The 12030-nt window shown below is 37.5% G+C and overlaps 1 protein-coding gene across 1 annotated transcript in view; it reads left to right on the forward strand.

Moving 5' to 3' along the window:
• Positions 1 to 8361, forward strand: part of LOC134798354 (aldehyde dehydrogenase, dimeric NADP-preferring) — a 55524-nt gene extending 47163 nt beyond the window's left edge. The window contains exons 9-11 of the mRNA XM_063770764.1: positions 4419 to 4554; positions 5589 to 5739; positions 7649 to 8361. Of these exons, the coding sequence (XP_063626834.1) occupies positions 4419 to 4554; positions 5589 to 5739; positions 7649 to 7669 (308 nt within the window). The 3' untranslated portion in view covers positions 7670 to 8361. The remainder of the gene's footprint in view (positions 1 to 4418; positions 4555 to 5588; positions 5740 to 7648) is intronic.
• Positions 8362 to 12030: the final 3669 nt, after the last annotated feature.

A 12030-nucleotide genomic window follows, 5' to 3' on the forward strand; every position in this document is an offset into this window, starting at 1 on the left:
AAAACATGGCTTTAAATCATCTATAGAGCATACACTTAAAACTTACTTAAGTATATTTTGTGATAGTTTAAAAGTCGCATTAATCTATTGAGTTTTGTTGATGCCATATTTTAATTAAATTTAAACGCTAGTTTATAAGTATCTTGTATAAACTGACAGCTAGCTATTTTCTGTGCAATTCGTATTTAGTAAAATAATAATTATTAATATAGTAGAACTAAATATATGACCTAATTACGCTACTTTATAACAATTATACTATGTAAATATAACCTTATCTTCTGCTTAGCATACCAGCAACAGAAACACCAGAGCTTTAGAGAGTGGATGATAAACGCTTATTTGCTGTAAATCAAATTTAACATTGTTAGTACGTTTCATTTTTTAATTATGTTAGCCATTCTACTCTCTAAGGCAATGAGGTTAAAAACTAGACAATCTTCATATGTACAGGGGTAACCTCTTCTTATTAGATCCAAACTGTTGAATAGACTCATACTAGCATAGCAAAACAGAGATTAGTGTTTTGTGTGCCACCAAACATTTTGGTCCGTGACGTCTATAACGCGAAACTTGTCTTGTTAAAAAATTCTGCACTATTAGATATACTGTCATCTATTTCGTGACCAAGCAATCCTTCTAATTAGCACACACTCAAAATTCAATTGTAAATTTAAATATTCAAAGTCGTTCTTTGTCTGGCAGACCTCTGGGAGTTGGGATAATAGCCTGACATTCATACATTTAGATGAAGAGGAGCCCTCTGGCCGCAGACAGGGCGCGAGTGGCGCGCGGCGAGCGGCAAATCAAGGACGTTTATAGTAAACTTTTGCTCATAGAGAAATATAGTAAGCATAGAGTGCTCACTCCATACATCAGTTTTTGTATCAAAACGACTATTATTTTCGTAGTCGACATCTAGCATCGAGTAGCAGAAATATCAGTACCGCTACTTGATACTAGATGTCTCTAGTGTCGCGACTCACGAAAATTGTATTGAACAACAATTTACAACTAATATTAAAAGCAGAAGGAGTTGTAAATAGAGTTCCGGTTAATCCGGTTATAATATTAGCTGAAAATTGTTGAGCATTAGACTTTCGGTCGTCGCAACATCTATTGTCAAGTAGCAGTACTGATAATTCCGCTACTCGATGCTATATGTCGACTTCGAAAATAATAGTCGTTTTGGTGATGGTGATGTATGATAACTGATGTATGGAATGAGCTAGATGTATTTTTTTTCTCTATATGATTTGGTCGAGCGCAATGTGTGAGGCTTTGATTTGCCGCTTGCCGCGCGCTGCGTTCGTCCAGTCCACGGCCTCTATGTTAAGAAAGTCAGTTTTCAACCTCATCCGCCACGGTGGCAGCTCGCTGACTCCTCCTTTGCTTGCTAGAGAGAAGCCGCTGACGATGTACGTGTTCAGCAAGGACAAGGCACTGGTGTCCACCATAGTGGACAGCACCAGCTGCGGCGGCATGTGCGTCAACGACACGCTCATGCATATGGGAGGTTTGGAACATGCACCTTTTATAATGTGTGTCAGTGTCAGTGGGATAAGTTAATAGTGTTCAAATTGTTTAAAAAATAAACAAGTGCTAGTCGGACTCGCGTCCAAGGGTTCCGTACATTACTCAATTTTTAACAATGTATTTTAGTAATGTCTTTAAAAACCCGTAGGGCTCGGACCAAAAACTAAGTAATTATGTCCGACTCACGCTTGACTGCACATTTCTAATAGCTTGACAGGAAAACCTATTAGAAATGTGCATCTATAGGTAAAAAACTATTTTATGTAAGTATTTTTTTCAAAATTTTAGACAGTAGTTTCAGAGATAAGGGGGGGGGGGGGGGGGTCAGACAGACAGACGCACGAGTGATCCTATAAGGATTCCGTTTTTTCCTTTTCAGGTACGGAACCCTAAAAATGTTTAATAGAATAGGTTTTGAATGAATAATGAACATCTTTATTTCAAGCAACTAGTGGCCCATAGATATATACCATACAGATGTAGTGCATAATTATTTTCCATCGTATTTTCACGGAAACGTACGAACGCGTCTTACTGTTTCAGACAGTGTCGGTACAAAAAGTACTGAGATTGACTGAAGTAGCATGACAAATACGAACATTTCCGAGAAAATACGATGGAAAACAATTATGCACTACATCTGTATCTATCTATTTATTAGAAACTTTGAGGTGTAAATGTTCGAATACTGTATAAATTAAATTTTACCAAGCTCTTCATGTTAAACAGTTTTCTTTTAAAAAAAACAACAAGTATGTACTTATCTATTGCTATTAGAAGTATGTAGTCGCTTATATTATGTAGGTTTTGGGCACTTGATTATTTTGTATAAATAATGGCATAGTTTTTAGCTAAGTATGTATTATACCTGAAGTCGCTAACAATTGCATGCTCAACGAAACCATAGACAAAGGAACACTAAGACGCGCATAGTAGTAATTGACTAGACTAGATGGCGTTGTAAGGTACAGCCCGTTTCGTCGTAATTTAACCTTTTGAACGCCAAACGGCGCATCCATTTGCCGTGGCACTGACGCCACGGGGGTAAAATTTAGTTTTGTGAATAAATAATGCCAACCTAAAGGTGGGGTGTTTTTGAGTAGATTTTCATCAAAAAACGATCGACGTCAAATGCCGTACTTGGTGTCGTTGTCACGATTTTGCGTTGACGTCGTTTGCCGTCTGTGGCGTTCAAAAGGTTAATTATCAAGATTGCGCTACTTTGTGCGTCCTATTATTTATGGGCTTATAGCATAACTATAACTTGCTTTATATTTGTTTACACAAAACTTTAGCTATAGTATTGACCACAGACCATAAATAGATTGAAACACCTAACACGGATGTACGGGTGCCAGGATTTTTCATATCTTCAATGGTGTTACGAGAGCATATCTCTATGTATAGAAAACTCTTGGAACTTAACCCTTCGTTTCCCATCGATGTCTTCAGCAAAGGAATAAAAATATTTAGACCCCTCGAAATTGATCCTGGGTTAATTATTAACCCCTTACTGCATGTATTAAAAAATATTTGTTTAAGCCTTCGTATCCGCGTACGAGGAAAATATTAGAAAAAAATAATCACGGCACACGAGAGGTTATTAAATTTGAACTTTAATAGCTGTCAATAGAGTTGAATATCACATCCGCTATATATGGCATTGGATGCGGTAAGGGGTTAATTATCACTAGGGATGTACCGACTAGTCGCCGACTAGTCGGGAAAGCCGACTATCCGGCCACATTTGTAGTCGGCGACTAGTCGGCAAAAATGGCCGATTAGTCGGCACTTTATTAGTGAAAGAATACCATATGTTTTATTTTTATTTTACTAAAATACCTATTCAGGATGCATACGAAAACTTTTGTTCATATAAATAATTGACCGTTTGATCGTTATCGTATGTTGGTGGGCTGGTGTTTTCCTCTACAGGTCGATCTCAACTGATTCTCGTGTAATTTCATGTGCAAGTTCGATAGTTATTTTTTTTAATTAACTCAGTTTTTTTTTATGGTAGAGCCATGAGGAACTATTAATGTTATTGCTAAATTTAGAGACAGACAGGGCACGTTGCTCATAAAGACGCTGACCACAGGGGATAGGTTCTTAACTGGCGACTACGTACGGGAAATAGAGCCTTGGAAATACCTCCTACAAGCTGTACCCACTGACGGTCTGCTCAGGTTCGTAAAATAAAAGAACTAAAGACAGAAATTGAACGAGGATTCCTGTGATAGGTCTTTGGACCTGTAGAGAACACCTTTTAGCCAAGCTATTATGATGAATAGCGCAACCAAAGGAGCAAAACTATTGTTTTTCACCTGAACTTATACGAAACTAATGATCTGGCCGACTAGCCGACTAGTCGGCCGACTAATCGGCCATTCGAGCGCCGATTAGTCGGCTAGTCGGCCAAATCAATAGTCGGTACATCACTAATTATCACGCAAGGGTTTTTTAATGCATGAAATAGTAACTCGACCGAGCCGTGTTCGGTGCCTGACACCTACACTCGAAGAGATAAAAAGACGCACGAAGTACAAATGTAGTGCATAATTATTTTCCTTCGTATTTTGACGGAAACGTACGAACGTGTCTTGCTATTTCAGTCAGTCTCGGTGCAAAAAGTACTGAGGTTGACTGAAGTAGCATGACAAATGCGAACGTTTCCGAGAAAATACGATGAGAAACAATTATGCACTACATCTGTCTGTACGAGCTGCCTTGATTTCAATATGTATATGGTTTGTGGAACAAAGAAGTCAAAAATCTTTTTGATAGTGGGTTCAATGTTAAAACTGGAATAATTGACTCCAGTTTTCGTGTGCTTTCAATCCATAATATGTCGTAACTCGTATATAATAAGGGTGAATTTGCAGTTGAGACGCTACCCTTCGGCGGAGTGGGCCACAGCGGCGTGGGCGCGTACCACGGGAAGGCCACCTTCGACACGTTCACGCACAAGAAGAGTTGCCTCATCAAGAACTTCTCGCCCATTGGAGAGAAGCTCGCTTCGTGAGTACCTATATTACTTTTAGGGATCCGTACTCGAAGGGTAAAAACGGGACCCTATTATTACTAAGACTCCGCCGTCCGTCTGTCTATCACCAGGCTGTAACGCGAGCACCGTTGAAATTTTCACAGATGATGTATTTCTGTTGCCGCTATAACAACAAATACTAAAAACAAAACTAAAACTAAGTGGGGCTCCCATACAGCAAACGTGATTTTTGTCGTTTTTTGCGTAATGGTACGGAACCCTTCGTGCGCGAGTCCGACTCGCACTTGGCCGGTCTTTATTGATATTTATGTTGGCGTAGGTCAACACAGGACAGGTTTCGTAGTTGCATGTCTATGTTCCATTCGGATTCGGGCAGCCGTAGTGATTTTAGGAGTTCCCTCAATTCCTCGTGGAATCCATAATCATAACTCATCTTGACAAAATGATTGCATAAAAACCTAACTTGTTAAACAAACTTAACGAAAAAGCTATTGCCAAACGAGAAATACGTGTCTTTGAGGTTTTTAGTCTTGGTTATCATCAGCAATTCCACTTCATCAAATGTCGATGCTTGATTTGTTGATGGAAATACTCAAATCACGATATGTATGTCTATAAAATTAGAGAAGTTCCCTCGATTCCTCATGGATCCCATTATCAAAACTAGACTTTGACGACTTTCAATCAAAAAAATATTTTCCATATCGGTTGAGAAATGAGAGTTCGGAGGTAACAAACATTAAAAATAATTAAAAAAAAACATACAACCTAATAAGAATCTCCTCCTTGTGGAATTACGAAGTTGGTTATAATTGGTAAATGTATTTCGTGATAGGTTTCTTTCATTGCATTTGCAACACCTACTGACATATGTAAATGTATTAATTTCCGCTAACCAAAGGTTGTCTGGAAGAGATCGCTTTTTGGCGATAAGACCGCCTGTTGTTTACCTATGCTTGTATTTCTGTTTTATTTTGTATTGTCTTCTTTTATTGAAGTGTACAATAAAGAGTATTTGTATTGTATTGTATTGTAAATTGTTATCCAGCGGTCGGTACCCGCCGTACACTGACGGCAAGCTGAGCTTCATCACGACGCTGATGCGCAAGCGGCACGGCCCCTCGTTCGCCGCGCTGCCCTACCTGCTGTGCGTCGCGCTCGGCGCCGGCCTCACCTACGGCATCGTGGCCTGGAACAAGGTAAAGAAGTAAAGGTTACTGTCACGTCACAACTGGCGGCCTAGCCAAGGTGACAATCGCTTGCGTTTCGCCATATACAAATACAGTATCACTCTTCCATATTGATGTGACAGTGACAGTTGCGTTTGGTTCGCTACGTAGCATTAGCGATTGGCATGTTGTCTACGGGGCCTGAACTGTTATTACTGTAATAGAGAGATTAAGTCTAATAAAAAGTCATGCTCCTAGTTTAGATTACGCTGTATTGCGCCATGTTTTGTGACTGTCACTGAATTGTCAAATATCAACTTTTGACAACCAGAGTGCCCGCGTAATGTACCTACAGACCAGTACAGCGCCATCTACTGTCAAATTCGAAGCACGAATTTGAGTTAGACTAGTGCGATGCGAAAGAGATCATCAAACCCAAGAACTGTGTCTCACACAATATTGACATCTTGTATTCTCGTATTGACTACTTTGACTTCTCTTTCAATCACACTTTTTGGTCGAAGAGCTCACTCTGCTTTTAGTTATACTTTCGTGGCCCAGTAACAGTCACTGCCATGTATCTCCTTCGCTGGGTAACTGTTGTAATATTTGTTGCGCGTTTCACATGAGCCAGTATACCCCATCCTAAAGTAATATAGGTAGTTAAATGTCAGCTCATTCAGTTTCAGTTCTGCTATGCTCGTTTGCCACCGTGTAGATATTTAAATCTGTCCTGTCACTAATAAATTGTATACACTTAAATCGAATTAGTTCCATTTCTTTTGCTATTACATTCAATTGATAATACGACAGACGATTAAATGTTGACAGACGTTGTTGATTGTTGATTATTGATTAAGGATGCCGTTTAGCAAAAATGTGTCAACCCACATTCATTCATTCATTTTGCAGTAAAATGTTAAGCGTCAATTTTGACATATTATTGCAATATGAATGTGGGTTCACACATTCTTGCTTATCAGCTTCCTAATAACATAAGGATTACTTTTGTAATTACAATCTATAAATATTATAGATCCTATGTCGAGCAATAAAGTGTCAAAATATTTTGCTTTTATGTAAAAAAATAACAAAGCACATATATTATGTATATTAGCTTATTTTTAGTATTATTAGGTAGGTTTAACAAAACATATTTTCATATGTCATGAAATATAGATTTGGCCCCAATCGATCATGTTCAAATTATTTTTGTGATATTTAGGTGCTAGTATTATTTATCTAATGGTAGTAAGAATATTTAACTTTCAAGCAAAATGTAGTTCAACTAAAGTTGTAAGATAATCTTGTTATTGTTTAATTGGCAAATAACTTGTGTATATTGCAATAAATATTATAAAAGTAAACCTTTTGTTTTATTATAATGTCAGTCGCGAGAGCTGAAGCCACTGGTTCGATTCCAGTCCTGGGCATTGACATTCACCTATTACGGCAGGACCATACCATGATACTTCTACTTAATAGATTGTATTAAGATTTGGTCATATTAATTTTGTGATTTACACGGAGGATTTACAGGAAGTACCTATTAGAGCAATCATGCCAATACTAAATCAAACAAGGCGTATCTTATCGACATATTGTACAATGATTATCTTGTTATCAAGGCATAACTAGTTTTGAATAGACAATAAAATATAGCATAACAGTTAGAGAAAAAGATCTAGCGTGGAGTTGCCATTCGCAAAAATACAGTACCCGATATTTGCTTCGACTTATAAAACAATATTATCACAAATATCCCATGTATTAAAATCAAATTAGAATGATCGTTAATTATTAATGATTTTATAGGCACTATTCCCCACAAAATATAATTTAATCGTAGCTTAGATTGGTGGTATTCCACCTATCCAATTTATTTGTCCAATGTGTATTACGTCTCACATTTTGCTTTAATGAGAGCTTTTTTTTTCAGGCTGCGTCTGAGGAGCTGTAGACGGGTGGACTCTTAAACAGTCTCAAGAAACGAAGTACCAGGGATATTTGTGATAATATTGTTTTATAAGAAACGTTATATCTTTACTATTAACTATTTTAAATAATGAAACTAAGTTGGCAGGCATTCCGCTCAACTGTTGCATTTATATGTGTTTATTTTTGTTATGTATTGTTTACTGTATCATTGTTAACACGCTTGCCATCTGCTACAATAATAATTTTATATTGATATTTGGGCACAAATGTTCTTACTTACTTAAAGGTTGATAATGATCTAATTTATACCTTAAAAAAATTATATTATTTTTATCTCTCAATCTAAGTCACTATTCCCCTAACGAATTTACTTTAATGTACAAAAATTACTATATTTGTTTTAGTTAAAGCGGTATCCAGACGGGATGATCCAATCGACCGATTTGATCAGAAATTAAATTGGCGTCAATCTCCAATTTAATCACCAATTTTAGATTTATGGTGATATAGCCCTCTAAATTGAAAAAATGCCCCAGAACGAAAATACTGGCGTCATAAATTGGTATTCTTGCGTCCGCATCTCATTTTATCGGTAATATCGGTCATTATCGGGGGTTGAATTTGATCGGACAATTTAATCAGATTGGCGAAAAATTGTCCCCGTCTGGACACGCCTTAAAGGTGATGGTTTTTGAAGATTTGTGTTGCCTACCTTTGAAATAAATATTTCTTACAATTGGTAGGACTAAAAGCGATGTATACGCGTCGCGTAGGTACCAATGATTTAATAGCTCATTAAGAGGTTAGATTTTTAACTGTGATTTTGGTTGGGAAGTGTAGGGCGCTGAAAATAAATTTGGTACCTACCTAATAAAAAAACAGTATTGAGAAAAGAAGAAGTCCTTAAACAGTTTTCTTTTTAGGTCCTTGCACGGGTAGCACGATTGCGTGTATGACTGACATAAAACATTCTTCTCTCTCGCACTTACATACTTTGACCATAGGAAAAAAACCGGCCAAGTGCGAGTCGGACTCGCAAACGAAGGGTTCCGTACCATTATCTATAAAAACGGTCACCCATCCAAGTACTGACCCCGCCCGACGTTGCTTAACTTCGGTCAAAAATCACGTTTGTTGTATGGGAGCCCCACTTAAATCTTTATTTTATTCTGTTTTTAGTATTTGTTGTTATAGCGGCAACAGAAATACATTTGTGTAGTGAAAATTTCAACTGTCTAAGCTATCACGGTTCGTGAGATACAGCCTGTGGCCTATTTTATAAAGCTACAAGTTACAATTTACAAGCGGAAGTCTCGTTCTAACACATAGGGTTAGAAAGAGACTTCCGCTTGTAAATTGTAGCTTTATAAAATAGGCCACTGGTGACAGACAGACGGACGGACGGACGGACAGCGGAGTCTTAGTAGTAGGGTCCCGTTTTACCCTTTGGGTACGGAACCCTAAAAAGGAGTGCTACATGTCAGACATATATACGATTTCTCCTCTGTGTATGTTTTTATTGGTTGTATAAATAAGGGACGTTGTAAAGTCGTTTGGGATTTCAAGGACATGTAATAGTTTGATTAAATACTTTTTACTGTTCACCTGACGGAATGTATGGTCGTTAATATAACACATCATTAAAGTGCCTTAACAGTGAAATTTACTTCGTATTATTTTTATTCTATTCCCCATACCAGTTAATACAAAAAGAAACTCATTAAATGATAAAACCTCATATAATTGAGGAATTGGAGAACGATTCGATAAACCTCCTTATCGCCTTGGTTATAAATATACCCGCCTCTTTGTTTGGGCGTAAATTTAGCGTTCTTCACATGGAATTATGCTAATTCTAGAAATACCGCTGATGGATAGAACATACGTATGTAAAATATTGAAGTTTAATATGGTTTAATACTTATAATTTATCAAAATTTATTTTATTTCTCGCGTTGATAAAATATTAGAAACTACATGAAATGTGACTTTATTAATTAATAGAAGCCGAATTAAAGGGACCCACTGATTAACAGTCCGCCGGACGGTATCGGCCTGTCAGTTGTTCGGAACTGTCAAAATTTTGTTCTAACTCAGGCCCATAATAATTTGATATATATAATATACAGAGATACCTTCCAAGCGAGCTGTCAGTGGGACCACTTTTGTTTAGTGTACGATTAACACTTTCGCAACTAGAGCCTCTACCATCAGTTTTAACATTGACATAACGCTCACGTCTACGTAATTTACTTTCTGTACATCTCGCTTCCACTATTGCTCGCATATGCGAGTACGAGCGAGATGCATAGAAAGTAAGTTACGTAAACGTGAGTGAATATGTCAATGTTAAAACTGGTGGTAGTGCTTCAGTACGGTTACCATCAGTTTGTCACTGACATAAACGCCGTCGAGAACGTAATTTACTTTCTATACATCTCGCTCGCACTCGCATATTAGTGCAAACGGGATATATAGAAAGTAAATTACGTTCTCGACGGCGTTTATGTCAGTGACAAACTGATGGTAACCGTACAGGCAAAATTTCAAACAATACCCCAGAAACCGACAGTACTCGCTAGTCGGGCAACGACGTGCAACTCAATGCCGCACGCCGCGAACCCGCTAGTCGGGCAAGCGGCGGACGCTCAGGGCTGTGCCAAGTAACTTTCGTATAAGTACGTGGATAAAATTAAATCTGCTGTCTCATCTGTTTAGGCTCCCCGTTTTATCAATTATCACAATGCATTCAGTGGGGCAGTAGGAAATGAATAAAATCACACAAAGCCAAATCATCAACATTTATTAATATTGCACATCACAAACCATTACGGAATGGCTCCGATTGCAATTTTACACCGAGACCGGGTTGAAAAAAAACCCGGGTCGCAAACTTCAAATAGATAAGGGATGGTAAACAACATCTCCAGGGTTAAGGCGTGCTTTTCCCGTACGAGCTAAGCGAACCAGTTTTTTGAATCCATCGGAAATATAAGAAACAATGTTTTAAAATTGTGAATAAAATATATCTTATACTTAAGGATCTGGCAGATATGTTTTGGATCTCAAAAACATGATTAGATAAACTTTGCTCGATAGAAAAAAAATCCAAAGTTACGCCTTTTTTTAACAATAAATCAATCTCAGAGCTACAATACAAACTTTTTTGACTTGTTTTTTACATAAATGTATAGGTAATAAGATAATCTAGATGATTTGGATCACTTTGTCTCGGTAACATCATTAAAATAATTTCTATGTTTCAATACCTACTAAATCCGCAACCGCCATCACTCGCGAACGCACTTACGCCCTCTTCAGTCGCGCGGCAGCGCTTGTAGAGGACGGACCTGCGTCAGTATGTTCCGCGCGGTCACGTGATTTTACCATTTACAAACAATGGGAAACAAAGCATATGAAACGTAAGAAAAAGTCACTAAGTGCTATAAAAACACACTTTCTGATAACAGAAGCATCTAATACTTTACGAGGTGCTTGAAAGCGCCTAGCTTTCCTACATCAACAGTTAAAATATTTCAGTATTTTCACTAGGTCAGCAACCAATTGCAATGTAGGTAAATAATATTATATTCCTAGATACTATAATTGTGAGTATGTAAGTATGATATATTTACAGTATCTCACCTTTACTGATATACCTACGTCCGATCTGCAAAATGATTATATTCCTTCGTGCTCTTTGACTCCTTTGAAAATCAGAAATTATTTATTTGGATTGATACAGTATGGGGATGTTACAATATATGTATAGTGTTACGCTTTTAGTATGAGGGTGCCGAAGGCGCCCGGCTTTGGATCGCATGCAACGCGCCACGCCCGTCAAGCGTGCAAATTCATCATCGTAATCATAAAGTTAAATAAATATAAAATGTCAAATTGAAATAATTGAAAAAATTACCCTAATAGGCATATCGCAATACAATTATTTAAGAACTAAATACATATCACTAATTTTAATATTTGACCACGGTCGACATGAATTAAATATAATTGAGAGTTCAAGGTGCCTACAGGCAGTTCATCTTGCGCTTGGTTGTATTAGTCTTGTTCGAGAAACTGAACACGGTGAAAAATAGAGATAATACTCCTAAAAATACGTGTGATACCTCATTAGATTCGTCATAATGCCTAGAAAAATGCATTCGAAGCGTGTAGTAGCACACACAAAATATCAAAAGTTATAAGCAAAAAAAGGGGGAAAAAGTAGAGATCTTTAATTTCCCCAATATCTCAAAAAGTATTCATATTACGGTGCGAGATGGGTGGGGGGTGCTCGACCAAATGTCATAGAGGGCCCCAAGACAAAACAAACTGCATTTAAAATTTTTCAAAATGGCCGACTTTATTTTTTATTTTTTTTTC

Source organism: Cydia splendana, chromosome 16 (genome assembly GCF_910591565.1).
Source record: "Cydia splendana chromosome 16, ilCydSple1.2, whole genome shotgun sequence".
NCBI classification, from domain to species: Eukaryota; Metazoa; Arthropoda; class Insecta; order Lepidoptera; family Tortricidae; genus Cydia; species Cydia splendana.